Source organism: Dryobates pubescens, chromosome 36 (assembly GCF_014839835.1).
Source record: "Dryobates pubescens isolate bDryPub1 chromosome 36, bDryPub1.pri, whole genome shotgun sequence".
NCBI classification, from domain to species: Eukaryota; Metazoa; Chordata; class Aves; order Piciformes; family Picidae; genus Dryobates; species Dryobates pubescens.
In genome coordinates this window covers 1,900,895-1,922,237 of record NC_071647.1, presented here as the reverse complement: position 1 = coordinate 1,922,237, position 21,343 = coordinate 1,900,895, and the positions used below count along the sequence as shown (strand labels likewise).

At 59.0% G+C, this 21,343-nt stretch overlaps 1 protein-coding gene across 3 annotated transcripts; it reads right to left on the bottom strand.

Annotated features, from left to right (window-relative positions):
• Nucleotides 1–9,738: 9,738 nt before the first annotated feature.
• NFE2L1 (NFE2 like bZIP transcription factor 1) lies at nt 9,739–20,152 on the bottom strand. 3 transcript variants are annotated; one of them, XM_054176690.1, is made up of 7 exons: nt 20,049–20,152; nt 19,153–19,349; nt 18,204–18,715; nt 13,664–13,879; nt 12,963–13,052; nt 12,401–12,562; nt 9,739–11,644 (listed from the first exon to the last, which is right to left on the bottom strand). In XM_054176690.1, the coding sequence occupies exons 3-7, from the start codon at nt 18,711–18,713 to the stop codon at nt 10,301–10,303; spliced, it is 2,322 nt and encodes a 773-aa protein (XP_054032665.1). In that variant the 5' UTR covers nt 18,714–18,715; nt 19,153–19,349; nt 20,049–20,152; the 3' UTR covers nt 9,739–10,300. The 3 variants fall into 3 exon arrangements, with proteins under 3 accessions (XP_054032665.1, XP_054032667.1, XP_054032666.1); XM_054176692.1 differs by lacking the exon at nt 20,049–20,152 and adding an exon at nt 19,671–19,755; XM_054176691.1 differs by lacking the exon at nt 20,049–20,152 and having other exon boundaries at nt 19,153–19,497.
• Nucleotides 20,153–21,343: the final 1,191 nt, after the last annotated feature.

The following is a 21,343-nucleotide window of genomic DNA, read 5'->3' as shown; positions in this document are numbered from 1 at the left end:
AAATGAGGGGGGGAAAGAGAAAGGGAAAAAGAAGGAGGGGAAAAAATAAAGATGGGGAGGAAGGGGAAAAATAAGGGGGGGGGGGAGAGGAGGGGGAAAGTAAAAATGAGAAGATGGGAAGGGAAATACAAAGAGAATTTGGGGGGGTGGAGGTGGGGGGAGGAAGAGCCCAGTATTGATGAGCTGGGGAGACAGAGCCCCTGGCACCAGACTGAAACTGTGACTGCCCAAAGCTCTGGAGCCAAGATCCTCCAAACCCTGCAAGCAGTTTTTAAAGGGGAGGGCTTGGGGGGCTGTGGCTAGGGAGGGGTTGGGGGGCTGTGGCTAGGGAGGGGTGAGGGAATTGGGAGGGTTTTGGGGGCGGAGGGGGGGGGGGGAGGGAACCTGGTGAAAATGCAACCTTGTGATTGGTATTGTCCTGCAGCACAACTGCCAGTTCCTGACACATGCATTGTAGGGGGGGGGTGGGGGGATATGGGGGAGGGGGGGAGAGAGAGAGTGGCTTTTTAACCCTTTCCAAGCCTTTGCTTTTTAGTTTTTTGGGGTTTATTGGGGGGGTTTTTTTGAACCCTTCCCTTCCAAGGTGCTACTCTCAAAATCAGACAGAGAGGAGGGGGAGGGAAAGACTTCTGACTGCTTGTTCCTTTTCTCCCCTTCATTTGACTCTGGAGCCAGCAAGCTTTTTTTTTTTGGGGGGGGGGGGGGGGGGGGGGATTTTGGGGGGGGAGGGTTTGGGGTTTGGGTTTTTTTTTTGTTTCAGTTGTATGAGGGAGAGAGGAAAAAATAAAAACCTCAAGAGCAGCACAAACCAAGCAACCAAAAAAGCCTAAAAAGGAAGAGAAACCCCCAAACAAATCAGTTCCATCTTCTCCCATCATGAAAAGGATTGTTTGGAGGAGGCCAGGAGTTGGTGGTGGAGCTGGAATGTGTTACCCCCTCCCCCCTGCCCCCACCCCCCCTGAATCTTCTTGAGGGTCTTTCTTTTCTTGGTTGGTTTGGGGGAGGGAGGGGGGGAGGCTGTTATTGCTTGTTGGGGGTTTGGTTTGGTTTGGTTTGAATCCAAATGTATTAACCAAGTCCTGGAATCTGGAATCCTGAATCTCTCCTCCTCTCTCCTCCTCTCTCCTCCTCTCTCCTCCTCTCTCCTCCTCTCTCCTCCTCTCTCCTCCTCTCTCCTCCTCTCTCCTCCTCTCTCCTCCTCTCTCCTCCTCTCTCCTCCTCTCTCCTCCTCTCTCCTCCTCTCTCCTCCTCTCTCCTCCTCTCTCCTCCTCTCTCCTCCTCTCTCCTCCTCTCTCCTCCTCTCTCCTCCTCTCTCCTCTCTCCTCCTCTCTCTCCTCTCTCCTCCTCTCTCCTCCTCTCTCCTCCTCTCTCCTCCTCTCTCCTCCTCTCTCCTCCTCTCTCCTCCTCTCTCCTCCTCTCTCCTCCTCTCTCCTCCTCTCTCCTCCTCTCTCCTCCTCTCTCCTCCTCTCTCCTCCTCTCTCCTCCTCTCTCCTCCTCTCTCCTCCTCTCTCCTCCTCTCTCCTCCTCTCTCCTCCTCTCTCCTCCTCTCTCCTCCTCTCTCCTCCTCTCTCCTCCTCTCCTCCTCTCTCCTCCTCTCTCCTCCTCTCTCCTCCTCTCTCCTCCTCTCTCCTCCTCTCTCCTCCTCTCTCCTCCTCTCTCCTCCTCTCTCCTCCACCAGACTCCTGCCACCTCCTCAGGGGGTGGTTTTTATGTACCTGGAACTTTGCATTGTACAAAAACCCTTTTGGGGCTGGGGATTTTTTTTGGGGGGGGGGGTTTGGGGGCTGGGGGGTTGCTTTGGTTTTGTTGTTTTTCAAGCATGTGTTTAGGTTCCCTGTGAAAATGTTTCAATGTAAAGGAAGTGTTTGGATTTTAACTTCATCCCAAGCTCTGTCAGGTTGTTGTTATTTTGGGGGGGGGGGGGGGGGGGAGGGGGGAGGTTGTTTTGGGGCTTTGGTTTGGTTTGGTTTTGGTTTTTGTCTCAATAAAATTTTAGATTTATAATCCTGATCTATTTTTTTTTTCTCCTTCTCTACCTTGCTCCTTCCTCCAGCTTAAGAGAGAGAGAGAGAGAGAGAGACACTTAATTTATGGCATGACAGGAGTGATGGAGAGGGGATTAAAAGCAGCCTCTCTGCAAGGGTAGCTCTGAGCTGGTGGCTCCCATCCTTGGTGTCCACAGCAGCAGCAAGCAGGAGGAGTTTTGGAGCAGCTGCCAGCAGGTTGTGAGTTGTGTTGGCTTCCATCTGGAGGAGTTGGCAATAGAGGTTAGTGTCTAGAGGCCTAGAGTTGAGGCTCACCCATGGAGAGCAGAGGACTTGCTGCCATGCCAGGACCTTGTTTGCTGTTAGCAAGCTGCTGGTGAAGCCAGGAGGGGTGAGCTGCCTGTGTTCCTCCCAGCCAGGATCTAGCAGCAGAGGTAAGTGACCTTTCCTTCAGTACTCATCTCAAGGTTGAGCAGACTTGGGGGGCACTTCCAGAGGGCTTCTTGAAGCTCTGGCAGTGCTGGTGGTGTAGCTGAAGGTGGAGGTGGCCCCACTTGAGCCTTGCTGAAGGCCACAAGCTCCTGTGCATGGAGGATCACAGGATGGGTTGGGTCAGAAGGGACCTTCAAGCTCAGCCAGCTCCAAGCCCCTGCCATGGGCAGGGACACCTCCCACCAGCCCAGCTTGCTCCAGGCCTCATCCAGCCTGGCCTTCAACACCTCCAGGGAGGAGGCAGCCACAGCCTCCCCTGGGCAGCCTGTGCCACTGGGAGAGCTGGACCTGTTCTTTGACACCCAGAGTGGGCTGAAGCATCCCTGGGAGGAGACTTTTGGTGCTGGCTCAGAGTTTTCTGGCATCCCTGGGGTGCAGGATGAAGCAAGGAAGGTTGTGCCTGATGCTCAGGGCTGAGCTTGGGCCTCCCCCCACCTCTTGCTGGTGAAAAGCTTGTGACTGGATTCAGAATTAAGCAGGTTGGAAAAGCCCTTTGAGATCACCAGGTCCAACCTAGCACCCAGCACCCTCTCATCCACCCACCCCTGGCACCAAGTGCCTCATCCAGGCTCTCTTTAAACACCTCCCAGTGGTGGTGAGTCCTTGGGGCTGCAGAGCTCTGCAGCCAGCTGGAATCCAGGTTATTCCTGGCAGCACAGCCTGGGCCCAGGGGGACAGTGAAATGTCTGCCCTGCCCCAGCAGCAGCAATTAGGCCTGAATTAATCACTGCAGATGGAAGGGGCAATGTCCACTTAATTGAACATGAGGAGGCTGCAGGCCCCCAGGGGAGGCTCTGGGGGTGATGGATGGCAGCAGGTCAGGTCGCTGCAGGAGGCAGGTTTGCTCCATCCTGAAGGTGGACCTGGGGCTGTGTTGAGGACCTGGGGCTCTCTCTGGGAGCTGCAGGTGGGAACCAGGTCTCTGGGTACAGGGTTTGTGTCTGGCTGTGGCATTGTGGCAGCAGGATGAGGCCCAGGGAAACGTGGAGGGGGAGAGAGGTGAAGCTCTGGTGAGACCTCACCTGCAGGGCTGTGTCCAGCTCTGGGGCCCCCCAGCACAAGAAGGAGATGGAACTGTTGGAGAGGGTCCAGAGGAAGCCACCAAGATGATCAGAGGGCTGGAGAACCTCTCCTGTGAAGACAGGCTGAGAGAGCTGGGGCTGTGCAGCCTGGGGAGGAGAAGGTTCCAGGGAGACCTTAAGCAGCCTTCCAGTAACCTGAAGGGCTCCAGGAGAGCTGGGGAGGGACTTTGGACGAGGGCTGGGAGTGCCAGGACGAGGGACAGGAGGAAGTTCTTCACAGTGGGGCTGGTGAGCCACTGGAACAGGCTGCCCAGGGATGTGTTTGAGGCCCTGTCCCTGGAGACATTCAAGGTCAGGTTTGCTGTGGCCCTGGGCAGCCTGCTCCGGCTGGAGAGGTCCCTGCTGCCTGCAGGGGGGTTGGGCAAGACGGCCTTGGAGGGTCCCCTCCAGCCCTGTGCAGTGTGAGACATATTCTTGTGACCTTGCTGATGCCCTGAGAGGTCTGTGGGTGACGATGTGTGGTTGTCTGGCTCGGGTTTGGTGCTCCAGGCTGGGCCTGTGCTGCCAGCAGCCTGGCAGGGAAGGGCAGAGGCAGCTCCTCCGCCGCCCGCCTGCTGCGCTGAGGGCTCGGGAGGCAGCCAGAGGCTTGGCTCAAAGGGCTTCTGAGCCCTGCCTCTGGCCGAGATCAGAGGCAGGAGGCCCTGCTGGTGGCTAAGTGCTTCCTGCTTCAGAAAATGAAAGGTCTGAGCTTCACCTGAGGAGGGGCTGGCAGGCAGCCGGTGCCTGCTGAGTGCCGGCAGAGGAGGTGAGGAGCTGGTGGAGCTCCTGCCCCTCCTCACTGCCCCCCACGGGCTGCCATGGGCGCAGGCAGGGAGCCAGAGGAGTGGATTGTGTCCGGCTCCTGCTCAGCCTGAGGCTGTGCTGGAGGCTGGGCCGCAGCACTTTGCTCACCTGGAGCCTCCCAGCAGGGAGCTGTGGCTTTGCTGGGGGTGTTTGGGTGTGAGGGAGGATGCTTGTGAGCACGGGGGTGGAGGTGTGAGTGAAGTCAAAGCTCTCATTCTGCAGGGCCAAGGGGGTTAAGGGCAGACCCAGGGGGAGCAGCCTTCCCTCCTCCCCTCTCAGGACCTCATTTACCCTTCTCCAGTCAGTGACCCTGCTGGGAAGGCTTTGACCTTCTCACAGCAGCAGCACAGCAGGGGAAATCCATGTGGATCTTTTTTCTTTTGCAAGCCAGTGTTAGCTTCTCAAGCAGCCCCTGAAGGAGTGTCTGCAATGAATCCCCTGGAGCCCAAGGAGAGAGGCAGGGAGCCCCTCAGAACGGGTGTTTGAGTGCTCTGCCTTCCCCCTGGCTGTGCTGAGTGGAGCTGGCCTGGGCTCAGCTCCAGCAGCAGGAGTAGCTGAACTCTTCCAGTCCCAGGAGGAGAGGTTTAATCCCCAGGAAAATGACATTTACCCCAGGGGGAGGGCAGCATGGGGCAGGGCAGAGCCTTTTCTGCTTGTGGCTGGCCAAGGCTAGGTTGGAAGGGGCCTTAAGAGTGGCCACAAGGGTTTGTTTGCTGTCCCCAAAGTGTCATCTCCCCCTCCCCGGGGGTCCTGACTGGGATCAGGAGGCTCAAGAATTCCATTATGAACAGTCCTGGAAGGCTCAGTGCTCAATCTTGCTTGAATTCCATGGTTAGGCTCTTGAAGACTCAGCACAGGGCTGCAGAACTGCTCCTTAAGGACGGTGCCAGGAGAGGAACTGCAGCAGCCAGGGCCAGCAGTGTAGGTGAGCTGTGGTGAGGATCAAAGCCTTAGAGAAAGAGGCCTGCAGCTGAAGAGGAGATTCACAGAATGGGTTGGGTTGGAAGGGACCTTCAAGATCAGCCAGTTCCAACCCCCCTGCCATGGGCAGGGACACCTCCCACCAGCCCAGCTTGCTCAAGGCCTCATCCAGCCTGGCCTTGAACACCTCCAGGCTGCCACAGCCACCCTGGGCACCCTTGTGCCAGAAAGGTTGGAGCCTTGGGGTCCCTTCCAGCCTGGCATTCTGTGATTCTGTAGAAGCTTTTGGCAGCAGTTTGGCTTCAGAGCAGCCTCCCTGGGCTCTGCTTGTGCCCCCCCAGCTCTGCCTCTTCCCCCCACTCCCAGCTGCGGCTGTGTCCCCCCAGCTCTGCCTGCTCCAACCTTTCCCACCAAGCAGCTAAGTCAGGGCCTGCCCTTGAGCCTGGCTGGATGCAAACTGAGCTCTGCTGAGCTCTGCCTGGGAACACACACACACAAAAAAAGAAGGATCTGGAGCCAGCACCAGGCTGGCAGCTGCCCACCAGCTCCCAGCCAGAGCTTCCCCAACAGGCCCTGAGCTGGCTCCAGCTGCAGCGCAGGGAAAAGCTGAGCCAAGAGATCAGTGAGGACCTCTCTGTCGCCACTCAAGGACCTCTCTTCTTGTCACCACTCACCCCTCCAGGCAGAGAGGGGAAGAGCTCAGGCTCTTTGCTCCTGCCTGGGCCTCATCCCAGGGCAGGATCCATCCTGCAGCGTCTGGTACAAATCCACCCCCGACTGAACAAACTTCGCCGTGGCTGCAACCCATGGGGGAAGGTGAGGCCGGTGTAAGAGCGAGCAGCATGGGCTGGAGTGGGAAAAGAGGTTCCCAGCTGCCCCCCCTGCCCTTTGCTCACCCAAGGAGAAAGCAGGACAGCGAGAGCAGCAGCTCTGGACCAGCAGAGAGAAGAACTGGGCAGCGCCAGGGCAGCCCTGAGCCGCGGCCCCGCGCTGCACCCAGCCCTCCGAAGCGCAGCAGCTTTGGTGGCTTTGGCAGGAGGGCCCCGGGCTTGCTGTGCAGTTAACCAGAAACACTTCTCCTCCTTGGCTTGCTTCGAGAAGATGCTGCTGGGAAGGGAGGGGAAGGGGGGGTGGGGGGAAAAAAAGCCAGCAGCTGAGCCAGAGCTGTTTGCCACAAACAAGAAGCCTTTCATTGGCCTCCCCGCCGAGCTTGTTACCTGCAGGGCCAGGACCACAGCGGCTGGAGGCAAAAGCAGCAAGGAGGAAGCAGGAGCTGAGCCACGAAGGGGAGGAAGGAGCCACACCAAGAGGCCTTTTTGTTTGCCCTGTTTCAATCTTTCCTTGACCCCCCCCCCTACCCCCCTCCCCAAAAAAAAAGAGGAGAAATAAAAGGCTGGAGGAAACAGAAGCTTGGTACAGTGAGTAAGCCGGTTTATTGTTGTCCTGTGCTCACACAATCTCTCTTCTTTCCCTGCCAGGTCACACACAGCTCAGGAAAATGATGGGGGGGGAAAAAAACGTTCTTGGGGGGGGGGGGGGGGTGGGGAAAGAAAGGGAAAGAAAATAATAACTTAAAGCAGCCACTCAGGGCCTCCCTTCCACCCTCCCCACACCTCCACCGCCTCCTGCCTCAGCCTTTCCCCGTTCAAGCCAGCGAAGCTCAGGAGTTCAGGGGATGGAGTCTGGGGGCAGCACCAAAGCACCCCCGGGGTTGAGCGCCGAGATCCACCTACCCCCCGCAGCCTCCTCCCAGAGCCTGCAACAACAACAACAACAACAACAACAAACCACCCAGACAACAAAACAGCCCCAACCCCCCCCCCAAGCCAACAGCCAAACAGCTGCCCTCGGGGCTGCTCCAGGCTTCTGCTTCTCCCCTTCCTCCTCCTATTCCTCTTCCTCCTCCTCCTCTTCATCCTCCTATTCCTCTTCCTCCTCCTCCTCTTCATCCTCCTATTCCTCTTCCTCCTTCTCCTCCTCCTCCTCCTCCTCCTCCTTCCCTTTTGCAGTGACCACCTCAAGCCTTCCCTCACCCTGTAGCCCACGCACAGGACTAGGCCAGGAAAAGCCTTTGCAGTTTTTAAGCTTTTTAAACATTTTAAACCTTTTTTTTTTTTAATTATTGTTTTTAAACCTTTTTTTTTTTAATTTATTTTTCATTATTTTTAACTTTTTTAATTATTTTTTCAACTTTTTTAACCTTTTTTTAACTTTTTTTTTAAACCCTTTTTTTTTTCTTTTTTTTAACTTTTTCTTTCATTTTTAAATCTTTTTAACTTTTTTAACCTTTTTTTTAAACTTTTTTTAAACCTTTTTTTTTCATTTTTTTAAACTTTTTTTTCCTCCAATTTAACTTTTTAACCTTTTCTTTCACTTTTTTCCCCCTCCAACTTCTTTTAACTTTCTAACCTTTTCTTTCACTTTTTTCCTCCCTTTTTTTCCTTTTTTTTTTAACAACTTTTTAACCTTTTTTCAACCCTTTTTCCCCCATTTTTTTATTTTTAACCATTTTTAACCCTTTTGCCCCATTTTTAACTTCACCTTTTTTAACCCTTTTTTCCTCCATTCTTTTTTTAACCTTTTAACTTTTTTTCCCCATTCCTTTTCTTTTTTTTTACCTTTTCTTTTTTTTAACCTTTTCTTTTTCCCACCTTTTAATTTTTTTCCACCTTTTAATTCTTCTTTTCACCTTTTCTTTTTCTTTTCCCCCTTTTAACCCTTTTTTCCCCACCTTTTAATTATTTTTTTAACCATTTTTTACCTCTTTTTTTCCCCCCACCTTTTTTTACCTCTTTTTTTTCCCCCCACCTTTTTTTACCTCTTTTTTCCCCCCCACCTTTTTTTACCTCTTTTTTCCCCCCCACCTTTTTTTACCTCTTTTTTCCCCCCCACCTTTTTTTACCTCTTTTTTTTCCCCCCACCTTTTTTTACCTCTTTTTTTTCCCCCCACCTTTTTTTCCCTCTTCTTTTTCCCCCCACCTTTTTTAACCCTTTTTTTAAGGATTTAATTTTTGTTATTCTTTTGGAGGTTTTTTTTCCCTTTTCTTTTTTTTTTTTGTGTGTTTTTCTTTTTCCCTTCTGTGTCTTGTTTCTCCTCCTTTCTGTTGAGCTGCTGCTTGAAGTCACTACGCTCCCAGCTGTGCTATACTGCTAAAATACAGCTTCTAGGCTGGGCCTCACCAGAGACCCACAGTGAGCAAGGCACTACCCCCGACCCCACCCCCCATGAACAAAAAACAACCAAACCAAAACCCAAACCCAAACCAGGAAGGCAGACCACCACCTAGGGACAGAAGAGGATCCTATAATGTGATCACACACGGTTACACTGAAATCTTTTATGGCAAAGAGAACATTTAGCAGCTCGGAAGGGGTTGGGCTTCTCCCTTGTGTTGTTTCTCAGCCTTTGTGGGTTTTGGTTTTTTCCCCTTTTGTTGTTTTTGTTTAGTTGTTTTCTTTTCACTCACCACAAGCACTCTTTAAGACCCTAAAGGGGGAGGGGAACCAACCCAAAAATCCCCCAGAAAGGCAGAAGCCTCCCTCCCCTCCCACCCCCTCCCCACAATCGAAGCGAGGGTCAGGAAGGATCCTAACAGCTGTTTATTGAGTGACAAAGCCCACACGGGCTGGGGGGGGCAGGGAGTTGGGGGGGGGGGGGGGGCTCCTTTTGTGCTGTACCCTGACTTAGGGAGGGGGCTCAATGACCTCTCTGCCCTCCCCTCCACCCCCTCCTCACCTTCCTTCCCCAAGCAGCTCCCCGGTGGGTCAGTGGCAGAAGACAGCGTTTGGCATGCAGGCTGCTGCGTGTGCCGTGCTGGCACGGCGGGCAGTGACATGCTCCCGGTGTGGTGATGGGGTTGGGGCTGTTGGGGTTCACACACACATACACACACACACACCACACACATCACCCCACTTCCTTTCAACCCTCTCCAGTTCCACCCCCAAAAAAATCCTCAAGCTCTTCCCAATCAAAATCCTAAAGCTCTATGTGCCCCCCTCACACACACACACACTGCGGCGGCCTCCAGGTCTCTCCCCTCCCCACCTCCAGTTCTCTTCCTCTCCCCACCTCCAGCTCTCTCCCTTCCTCACCTCTAGGTCTCTCCCTTCCTCACCTCCAGGTCTCTCCCCTCCCCACCTCCAGTCTTCTCCCCCTCTCCCCTTCCAGGTCTCTTCCCTTCCCCACCTCCAGTCTTCTCCCCCTCTCCCCTTCCAGGTCTCTTCCCTTCCCCACCTCCAGTCTTCTCCCCCTCTCCCCTTCCAGGTCTCTTCCCCTCCCCCACCACACACTTCTGAGCTTCCTCAGGCTGGAAAGGGTTAAAAACAAAAATGGAAGTCAAACCAGTTGTGTTTTCCCACTTGGTCTGATTTGAGGAAGGGGTGTTGGTTAAGCTGGAATTAAAAGTTCAGCTCCACTCACACAGAACTGGTTCAGGAAGAAGGGGGGGGGGGGGGGGGGGGCAGGGGGGGAAAAAAGAACAAGGAAGAAAAGGGCAAAGGAAAAGAACAAAAAGGAAAAGAAAAGAAGAAACCAACTACCTGAAATCACAGAACTTTGGAAGTTCAGACAAATGTCTCTCCTCTAACTTTGTTCTCAGTTCATTTGCTTTGAAATCTCTTATTTAAAGCCAGTTCCTAACAGTAGTTTGTTGTTTGTTTTGCTTTGTTTGCCCCCACCTCTGCCTCTGTCTCTCTCTCTCTCTCGCCGCCAGTTTGCTACCAGCTCATATCCTGTGCTCAAAGGATTCCAGGGTGGTGGAAAGGTGCTGGGCTCAAACACCAGTGCCAGGGTGTCCTCTCCTCCCAGTTCCTCCCCCAGTTAGGGGGGAAGCCCCCTGAAGCCTGCAGGTGCTGCCAGCCTCCCGGCAGCAGTCACCTTGGTGTCCGTTTTGTTTGTTCGAGAAGATATTATCGGATAAGAAGGCATCGGAAAGTCCCTTACAAAGTACTTCCAGGCTCAGCCCTTCTCCAGTCCTCTCTCTGCTCAAGGGAGTTGCCCCAGACTCCTCTCCCGCATCGCCAGCCTTGTCCCCTTCACTTCCTCCTGTCCTTCTGTTTGCGCTCCTGCCGCCGGGCCTGCTGGTTGGCCACGGCCCTGGGTATCAAGATGACGCTGCCGTCGCTGGCGTACTGCAGGGCGTACTGGCTGGGGGAGTAGGGGTGGCCGTTCTCGTCCCTCAGCCTGCCGAACACCTCCTGGTAGAGGTTCTGCACCTTCTGCTTCATCTGCCGGATGGATTTGAGGAACTCTACCTTCTCCCTGAGCAGTTTGGATTTGTCCCGCTGCAAGTCCTCCACGTCCCGTTCCAGGTTGAGGATGGTGTCCAGCTTCCTCTTGCGGCAGTTCTGGGCGGCCATCTTGTTCTTGCCCCTCCGGCGGATGTCTCGGATCAGGCTGAGCTGGGCCTCGCTCAGCTGGTACTTGGAGAGCAGCTCGTTGAACTCCTCCACGGGCAGGTTGATGATCTTGTCGTTGGTGAAAGGGATCTTCATGGCCCGGGCCCGGTGCTCGTCCCTGCTCAGCTGCTTGTCCAGGAACTCGGAGGGCTTCTTGCCGCTCTTCTTCCCCACGCTGGGCAGTTTGGGCTCCTCGCTCTCCAGGGCCCCCGGGGCCATGTTGTAGGTGTGGTTGTGGCCAACGTGCTCCAGGTAAGGCAGGTAATGGAGCTGGGACGGGTCCTGGTAGCTCATGCGGCAGAACTTGCTGTACTCTGGCTGGTAGCCAACCGCCCCTTCGGCCTCTTCGAAGTCCACGTTTTCGGAGTCTGAGCTGTAACCCACAGCTCCTTCCTCAGAAAACGAGGAGGAGGAGGAGGAAGAGGAGGAAGAAGAGGAAGAGGAGGACGAGGAGGAGGAGGAGGAGGCTTCTGAACTGCTCAGCGAAGCAGGACTGTGGCCAGAATCCAGAGAAAGACCTGAGTCGGAATCGAACTCCTCTTCCAGCTGCGAGGCCTGCACCGGGTTGAACCCTTCTTCGATGGCTAAGTCCATCAGGCTGATCTCATCCAGCATGGCTTCGTCCAGGAGCCCACCCAGGGGGTCTGGCAGCTCGGGGCCGGCTGTCTCGTTGACTGTGCTGTTCAGCTGGGGAGGGAAGAAGATGCCGCTCAGGTTGGTGGAGCCGAAGGTGGTGTTGAGGCCGGTGGAGTTATCCGGCGCCAGCTGAAGCAAGGCCGAGCTGCCAGCCATGGAGGAAGGGCTTTCGATTTCGGAGCTGAAGAGGGAGAAGTCCTGGGAGCAGCTCCCCAGAGAGGCCTGATGCAGGCTGACATTCTGATTGATGGGAGTGTTGGGAGCGAGGCTGTAGTTCGAAGCCAGCAGGTCTCCGCTCGTGCTGTTGTAGAGGCTCTCGGCGGTCGTGTTGTTCACTTCCATAGCCTGCAAGAGAGGCCCAAGCAGCTCAACCAGCCACGCTCCAGCCCCGGTGCGTGGCCAAAGACAGGCAGGGCAATGCTTCCAGATCCCATGGCAGGAGCTCTCCCTCTCTCCAGCAGCCCAGCACCAGCCACCAGCTGGCTGCAGGAGGGCTAAAGCCTGCAGCAACCACGGCACAGGCTGGGACAGAAGCAAAGTGGCTGCCACCGGCCCCCAAACTGCCCAGGAATGGGGTGCTGGGGACAGACATCAAACCCAGCTTTGATGCCATGGTCAGGCATTGGAACAGGCTGCCCAGGGAGGTGGTGGAGTCACCACCCCAGTCAGTGACTTTTGAGGGTGTCAGGGAGTGATAGGACTGGGGGGAATGGAACAAAAGCAGAAGTGGGGAGATTCAGATTGGATGTCAGGAAGAAGTTCCTCCCCAGGAGGGTGGCGAGACACTGGCACAGGTTGCCCAGGGAGGTGGTGGAAGCCTCATCCCTGGAGGGTTTTAAGGGCAGGTTGGATGTGGCTGTGAGCAACCTGCTGTAGCGGGAGGTGTCCCTGCCCGTGGCAGGGGGGGTTGGGACTGGCTGAGCCACTGGCTGAGCCTTGAGGTCCTTCCCAGCCCTGACAATTCCGTGATCCCTGGAGGCATCCCAGAAACACTCTGCCCGTGGCGGCGCTGGGTCAGCGGCTGGGACTGGGCGATCTTGGGAGGCCTCTTCCAACCCAAAGCGATTCCCTGGCTCCACAGCAAGGCCAGCTGCAGCTCACCTGCATTTCCATGATAGACATGAGGTCCTGCCACTGCTGCTCCAGGTCGAAGGGCGACTCGGTCTCGGCGAGGAGAGGAGACAGCAGGTTGCTCTGGATGCCTGCAGACCTGCTCTCGCCGGGCACAGCTTCGCTCAGGGTGGAGACATCCGCAGCTGGAAACTAAACCACGTGAGGCAGAGTCAGTCCCTGGCTGCTCAGCAGGGCCAGGGAGCCAAGAGCTCCCCAATGCCCTTCCACCTCCGGGCGCGGGCAAACGGCTTCTCCCTTTCGTCCGAAGCAGAGCCGGTTTGCAGCGCTTCCCTCTCCACACTTCACTAGCAACTAATTAGAAGCAAAGCCAGAAGTCTTTAATTAATTGTGACCACCACCACCACTGGTTTTGCAGACACGGTGCCTGGAGCTTCCAGAAGCAGGTTAACCCAATTTACTGCGGGGGCTGGGGTGGGGGTGGCACCGAGGGGCACCGAAAGCTTTGGTGAGCGAGGGAAGGAGAAGCCACCACTGCCCTCTAGATCCACCCCCACTCCAGGGGTAGGAAGCTGCCTCCCCATCCACTCACCTCCGAATTCCCCCCGAAAGGGAAGGTGGCCTCCAGCAGTCTAAGGCACTCCTCCAGGGACAGGGCTGTCTGATCCTCTGCACCAGGCACCTGATGGAGAAGACAAGCGACCGTAGCCTCGGGATTGGGGAGGTGGTTGATGAGAAACCAGCTCCTTCCAGCAGGGCTTTTATTAACAGCGCATCCAAAAAGGAGCCAGAGGCCCCACCCAGTGCTTCACAGGCTCCATCCTCCTGCTCTGGAGAGCGTCAGCACAGCCCCCCAGAGCGCAGCGGGGAAGGGGAACGCCGCTGCCTGCGCTCCCGGCGAGCCTCACCTACCGCAGGAGGGGAGCCTCCGCGCCTCCCCCTGCCACCACCTCTGCCAGGCAAGCCGAAGGCAGGGCCAGAACCAGCTGCCCTCGTCCTAACGTCCTGCCGACGGTGACACGGCCGTTCCCCTGCCCGCCTCTCGCTGCGGCTGCCTGCCGTCCCCAGCACCAAATCCTCCTGGGCACCTTGGGCAAAGCCTGATCCTGGCCCCCCTGGCCAAAGCCTGATCCTGGCCCCCCTGGCCAAACCTTGATCCTGGCCCCCCTGGCCAAAGCCTGACCCTGGGGCTCAGCAGAGCCCTGCTGAATGTCGAAGGCGACGCACCGCTCGCCCCGACAAGCTGCAGCGCCGTGGGCGCAGACCCCAGCCCGGCTGGCCCAGGGGTGTTACCTGTGCAGGGAAACTCTCCCCAGTCTCTCCATCAACTAGTAGGGTTCTATCCAAGACCTCGTTCCCTCCGCTCCTCCAGCTGTCCCCTCGCTCCCTCCCATCGCTCAGCTCTTTGTCCACTTCGCTCTCTTTCTGCCGGTGGCTGTAGTCAAAAATCTCTCGCCCAGCGCCGAGATCAATATCCTGTCTCCACAGGATGTCAATCAAATCGATGTCCTGAAAGACAGACCACATCATTTCCTTCGGCCCCGCGCAGGGTCCCCACCCAGGGGACACCCCTAAGACCCCACCCCGGTCCGACCCGCAGCCCACCCGCTGGGCACCCCGCTCCTCCTCCTCCGGGCTAACCCGGGGCCGTTCTGCCTCCCGGGGTGCCCGAGAGAGGCTCTGCGGGTTCTGCATGGCGAGTGAGGCCGGCCCTCCCCTCCCCACCGCCCATGGCCACCCTCCCGCCCGCCGGGAAAGGCGGCTGGGGCCGCCCGGGCCCCTGTCGCGGCGGTGCCTGCGTCGTGCCCGCCTTGCATCAGCCCCGTGGTGCCATCCCGGCCATTTGCATAAGGGGTGGGGTGCGCCGGCAGGAAAATCCCCGCATTTCCACCCACCTGATGCAACTTCAGCCGCCGCCGTCCCCGCCATCACCGGGGCTGCCCGCAGCCTCCCCCGGTTAACCCCCTTCCCACCTCCTCGGGGGTACCCCCGGAGCCCTGCCCTGCACCCGAAGCACCGGCCCCCGCCCCGCAGCCCCCGCCTACAGCAGTCCTGCGCCGCCGCCGCGCCTCCCCACCCCCCTCCTTCCCCACCTCCCGGTCCCTCTCCCCCGCCGCGGTACCGGGGATCGGCCGCTCTCCGTCTGCCTCCCTCCCGATACCTTTCTCATGTCCCCAGCTGCCGCCCGGGCCGCGGCGCACGCCGATCATGGTCCCCGGGGAAGGAGAAGAGCGAGGAGGAGGAGGAGGCAGCGGAGCGGGCTGGCCGGGGCGCGGCACCGCGCACGCATCGCCGGCCGGAGCGGCTAGAGAGAGCCGCGTTCCGCTCCGCGCCCACCGGCCACAGGTGCCCGCGGTCCCGGTGGTGACGGCGGAGGCGGCAGCGAGCTGGGGGCTCAGGCTCAAGCTCGGGCTGGGCCGGGTTCGGATCGGCTCGGTTGGGCCGGGCTGGGCTGGGCTCGGCTCCCGCCGCCCTGCCCGGGCCGGGCTGCGGCTCGCCCCGCCCGCCCCTCCCCCGCCGGTACCGTGGCTGCGGCGGCAGCCAAGCCACGCCCCCTGCGCCCCACCGGACCACGCCCCTCCCTCCCCCGCCGCCAATAGGCCCGAGCCGCGCCCTCCGCCAATCAGCGCCGCTCCGCTCCAACGCCCCGGCCAATCCCCGCCGATGGGGGCAGCCCTTCTGCCCAACGAGCGACCGCGCGGTGCTCAGTGGGGCCACGCCCCCGCCCTGGCGCAGCGGAGCCGCCGCCGCCGCCTCCCCCTCCCCGCCCCGGGCCCGGCCTCGCCCTGCACCGCGCTGGGGTAGGGGGAGCTCGAACCGGGGCTCTCTGCGCTCCCTCCGGGCCGGGGTCACCTTGGAGCCTTCCCCGCGGAGACCCCGGCCTGCAGGGGCTGATCCCGGCCGGGAAAGGCCGAACCGAACCTCCCCGAATCCCCGTTACGGCTCCCGGTTGCTCCTCACCCCCACCCCCAGAGCCTCCCACCGGGCTCCAGGACCTAGGGGGGCCGCTGGAGAAGCAATGCCAAGTGTAAAGACATCCCGGTCCAGCGCTGGGGGCAGGAGGAACCGCGGAGTTGGTGGCGGGGTCGGGGGGGATTCTGCCTGCACAGCCACGGCTGAGCACCGGCAGCTCATCACATGTCTGGCGGCCGCGTATTTATATTCTCCTGTTGTGGAAACGGGCACCGGGGCAGCGGGTGCCTCCCGCCGTCCCCACCCCCAATGCTGCAGAGGCCTTCAAGCAAGCTTTGTCTAGCAGGCTAAGGAGGGATTGGGGCAAAACCCCCTACCAGGATCCCCCCCCTCCCCCCAAAAGAAAATCCAGATCCCTGCTTTTGGATGATTCCCAACCTGCCAGCCAGCACTGCAAAGCTCCCTGAGCTCCACCCAAGGGTGAGTTCCAGCTCCCAAAATTCTCACCAACCAGCAGATTTTTTTCCCCCAGCAAGGTCGTGCCTGGCCCACACCTAAGGAACCCATGGGAATGTTTTAACCACCAGGAAAAACCGTGGAAAAGAATAACAACAACACCCCCCAAGCCCCCAAATCCACAAATCCGTCTGCAGCTCAGCAGCAGCCACCTAATGAAGAGGGGAACTGGGGGGGAGGGGGTGGTAAGGATGAAGCCCTGCAGGTGCCTTCCAGAGGGAGCAGCACCAGGAGCTGCCCAGCTCACACAATATTCCCACTGGAACAACAGCCCCGAGGAAACCTCCCCAAAACACCACCCAACAAAAACCAAACCCCCCCCCCCGGGGTGATGCTTTGAAAGGGGACCTGGAGGTATCACAGCAGCAAGCAGGGTCCTGACGGCCCCAGGGGAAGCCAGGACTGTCTTGAGGGTGTGACAAACGTGAGGTGGGTGTGCCAGCAGTTCCTGACACTGGGCAACCCCCTTCCTCCTCACAGGTGCACAAACATCCCCCCCCAGCCCCCCAATCCTGCCCCAGGCAGCCTTTGGGAGAGAAAAAGCCAAAGAAAAGCCCAGAAGCTGCCCCCTGCGTCTGCTTGAGCAGCCGGGACGAGGGATGGTGCAGCCCTCCATCTCCCCACCCTTCCCTGAAGGGAGTGAAACTGCAGCGTGGAAGGAGCTTCTTCCCACCTGGCAGCACCCAAGGAGTTTCACTCCCAGTTAAGTCCAGTCCAAGCTGGCTGGGATGGCAGCTGCCGGCCGGGGTTTGCCTGTCGGGTTTGCAGCTGCGCAGGGGCAGCAGCAGCCGTGGCATCTACTGCAGGGCTGGCTTTTAACAGACAGAAATAAACAGGCCTCTGGAGATCAGCAGCGTCCTGGGCCTCCTGCCACTGCGAGCTGCAGCATTTGCCTCTCCCCAGAAGCTGATTTCTCTCTCTCCCCTTAAGATTTCCTCAAGGTTTCTCTTCCCCTTTCTCTTCCTGGTTTCCTCCACGCTTGCCCTGGAAAAAGAGCTTCCTCAAGACCCAACACCCTCGGCTGTGAGCCACCAGACTTGGGGGAGGAGGAGGAAGGCAAAAGAGTCTTCCACAAGCTGTGCATGACCTTGTCCGTGGCGTTTTTCCATCACATCCTTCCCCGTTCCCAAGCCAGGGAATTGCCTCCCTGATTTCTCAGGGAAGAAGCTGCCTGTGTGAACGTTTCTCCTGCCTCTGGCACCCTCACACCAAAGCTCCTCTCGCTGACACCTTCCAAGGTCGCTGCCTGCAAACCCAGAGCGAGGGTTTCCAGCCCTCGGACCCCACATTCCTCGACACCTCCAGAGCCGGGCAGAGCAGGGAGGGGGAAAAACCGCTGCCCGCCGGTAGAGCCGAGGCACCACCATCCCCACCTCCTCCAGCGTCAATCCATCCATCCCAGCCCTGAAACTCATTGTCACCTTTGTCACTCCGCCGTGCACGCGTTCACACCGCCTTCCTCACCCAATTCCCTGCCCACCGCCGCCGCGCCGAAGCCGCATGACAAAAGCCCCGGGCTCCGGTGCCAGCTGCCTGCCAAACCGCCCACCCCTCGCTGCCGGGGGGACACTCCTCGATTCGGCTGTCCCCATGCCCAAGGCAAAAACGGACTCTGGGAAGGACCCCCCACCCCCCACCCCGACGCTGGCAAACCGGCACAAAACGTTCCCGGGTGTTCCCTTCCCTCCCCCCCCCCCCCCTTCCCCTCCCCTCCCCCGCCGGTTACACCGCGGCGACGCCGAACATGCCGTGACAAAGAGAACGGTGCCAAGAAGGACACACACACACACACATATATATAAGCGGGGGGGAAAGAGCAGCAGCTCATGGGGACCAGGGTTGCATCACAGCCTGCCGACAGGAGAAAATAAACCTCTTTCCAGTTCACCTCTCCCCACCCGTCTGTGATGAAAAGCCCAGCAATAAACATCGCCACTGGATGAACTCCAGAGCCAAGTAACCCAACCGCCTCGCTCGCTCGACACCTGGGACCAGAGGCTGTTACCCAACGCCCCCTTGTTGATTGCCCGGCCTGGTTTCAGCGGTTTCACAACCACCAAAGCTATGTGCACAGGTTGAAACGTTGACCTCGACAGCCCTTTCCTTCCCACCCCCCCCCCCCCCCCCATCCCCCACCATCTCCTCCTTTCACTGCTAGTTTCAGGCTAAGAATCAAACAAACAGAAAGCAAAAGCCACCGCACACATACCTCCCTCCCCCTCCCCCCGCACCCACCCTCGAAATCAAAGCCGAGTTTTACACCGTTCCCAAGCAGGGATCCGCTTCCCCCAAGCGCTGAGCACGCAGAACGCTGCTCCCAAAGGCCAAAAGACCCCAAAGCAGAGGCTCCCTTCCCCTCCCCTCCCCCGCCCCAACCCGAGCCAAACAGAAGCTCTTGCCCTACCTCTTTGGTCAAGTCTCCGTTCGCGGGGGCAGCCACCGCTCCCAAATCTTCCAGTTCTTCCCCAAATCCCTGCTCAGCTCCACTCTCCCTCACCCCATTGTCAGGGCTGCTGCCATCCTGCAGGCCGCCGCCGTTCTCTAGGGCGATGCCAGCGCTGGGCTGGTTCCCGGCCACGGAGCTCTCGGGGTCCCTGTGCACCAACCAGGCGCTGACCTCGGTGGTGGGCACCTGAAACCTGTCCAGGGCCCTCACTTGGTTGAGCAACCTGCGAGCAGTGAAGTAATAGTCCAGGTCTACGCTTTTTGGGTGGATGCCATATCCATCCAAGGTGTTCCTCAGGTTGTGAAACTGGGTCTGGGTGTAAGCAGAGCTCTGGCCAAGAATGATCTCCCGCAGAGGGGGGAGCTGGGAGTTCAGGTAGGTGTCCACGTCCACGCGAACGCCGATCAAGCTGAGCAGGATGGTGAACTGGATGAGGCCTTCAGTGAAGTATTTCTTCAGAGAGAGCATTTCTGGCAAGAAGGGGGAAGAAAAAAAACAAACAAACAAAAAAAAAGAAAGGAAAAAAGAGAAGAGGTGGAAGGTGTTTGGGAAGAGCAACCCAACAAGCCCAGCGTCAGACAGATTCTCCACACAACAGGTTGGTTGGGTTTGGCTTTTCCTCTGCCCCACTTTCACACAAACAAAGCAACAGCTCCAGCCTTGGAGCCTATCAGGGTAAACAAACCACGGGGGGGAAAAAGTTTGAAGCAGAAGGGTGGTTCAGGAGAGCTTTGTTTTGCCTTGTCAAAAGCCCTGGGACTCCACGGCCCAGGGTAATTAAAGATGGAAAGGCTGAGAGGCACCAAAGTCTCCTCAAGCACACAGCCTCCCTCCAGCCTCCCCTGCCCTTTCCCTCTCTCCAGAGCTGTATTTATAACAGAGCTACACAAGCCCCCATGTGACTTACTGTCCACAAACTCCACATACAGCTGCTTCCTCTCACCCCCCCCCAGCTCCCCACGCTGCAGGACAGGGGTCTGCTCCCTCCGATTCTGCTCCTTTTTCCTTCTGCTCTTTGAAGCTTCCTGAAGCAACCGTTCAGGAGTCAAAGGTTCCGACCACGGAAAGGTCCAAAGAGTCTTCTGGTTGCAATTTCATCAGCAGCTGAAAACAGAAGCAGAGCGAAGGCGATAACGCACCCGACCGGGCACCACCCTCTCTCAGCGTCCCACATGGACCCACTACGGCGGCACACGGCGGGTTCCCAAGGAGCTGAGGAAATCAGCCCACCAAGGGCTGATTTTTCCCGACCCGGGCCCGGGAACCCACGCCGCGGAGGGTCCCTCTGGGGACAACACCGGCCACGCTTCCCCTCCCAGAGCTATTCTTAGGCCGGTGCGTCAACTTCCCCTCTCTGAAGGAATCCAGCCCCGGCTCCTTTCACTCCTTAACGCTGTTCCCAGCACCTCTGCAAAACCTCCTTACCGGATTCCCACCGGCGACCGAACGCTCCCGAGCCCGTCCGGGCACTCCCGGCCTCGCCCGCCCCTCCCGCCCCGACCTTCCCGGGCCACCCGCCCCCAGCCGTCCGGGGCGGCTCCCCAGCTCTCACCAGGTTCCGGCGCTCCCCGTTCTCCCCTCCCCAGCCTGGCGGGGTGGAGGCGGAGGAGGGGAAGAGGTCTCGGTGCTACCGAGCGGGGGCCATGTGCCTCCACCCCCCACCCAGCTTGGCCGCCGCCCCGGGGCCCTTTCAAGACCCGCCCCGGAGCCTCGTGACTCGCGTCCCCGCCGTGGCCCCGCCGACCCCTCAGCACCGGCCGACCCCACCCGCACCCCCCACCGTGACCACGACCCCTCCGCTACCCGCTGGCCGCCGGCCCCTCCGCCGCCGCCGGCCCCGCTCCCGCTCCCCGCCCTGGCCTGGCCCTCCCGCTCCCCTCCCGCCTCAAGCGGCCCCGCGGCCAATCAGCGCCCTGCGAGAGGGAGGAAGGACGAAGCGGCGGCCCAATGGAAAGAGGAGGTGAGGTGTTTGCTCCCGCCCACGTCGCCGCCCGGATTGGCAGACCGAGTGACCAATCGGAGCGTGGCTAGCGCAGCCATACCCGGTGTTTGGCCCGGCGGCCGCGGGATGGACCAATCGAAGAGGAGAAACAGGACAACACGGCCCGCTCCCCGCAGCGATGGAGCGACAAGGTGCCCGCCCAATGGAGTGCGGGGACTCCGCCGAGCGGCAGCAGCAGCCGCCAATGAGACGACGCGTAGGAGCCAGACGCCCGTCTGGGCGCTTGACTGGCAGCGGCGCGCACCAATCCCTGCGACGCACGGACACCGCCCCTTCGACCCGCAGCTGTTGCCATAGCAGCAGCAGGCAGCCCCAGACCCCCGGCGCAGGGCGAGGCCCAGGGCAGCCGTGGGGCAGCCCCGCGCCCCGCAGGCCCCGACATCGCCCCCCCGGGGGTCTCCTGAGCCCCCCCCAATCGCGACACCCCCAGGGGGTATAGAGGAGTTTTGGGCCTTCTCCCCCCACAGCGCGGCCTGCAGCGGGGCGATGCCTTCTTGGCCTTGCTAACCCCTTCCAGAGCGGCCCAGGGGCCTCCCCCGAGCCGCCACAGCCCCTCGGGCTGATAACGCTGTCCAAACACAGCCCTGCCCTCACCCGCGCAGGTCCCCGGCCCTCGGCGGAGCCACTGGCAGCTGGAAGGAGTGAGTCAAAGGCAGAGCCGGAGCCGGAGCTTCGCCCCAGGCGCTGCAGTGAGTCAGTGGCAGGGCCGGGAGCGCAGCCAGGGCATCGCCTGCTCGCCCTGCGCTTTACTTTCTTCATTACTTCAGCCCTTCCCTAATTAAAAGTCTTTAATTTCACGCTCAGGCAGCTGCCCAGTCGCCAGGCCCCTGCTCGTTACACCCAGGCCTGTTTGGGGCCCGAGAGAAAACAAAAGCACTGCTGCTCAGCTGCGGCTGAGGTGCAAGTGGCTGTGCCACAGAGAGAGGGCTCCCAGCCCTGGGCAGGCTGTGGGGAAGAGGCAAAAGCCATGGAGGGGGGCACCGTGCTCCCAGGGTGCTGGTGCTTGGAGCAGGATGGGGTTCCCCCCCCCAAACCACAGAGCTGCTGCCTTTGGGGCTGCTCTGCTCCACAGCCACCTGCAGCTTGTGCCATGGAT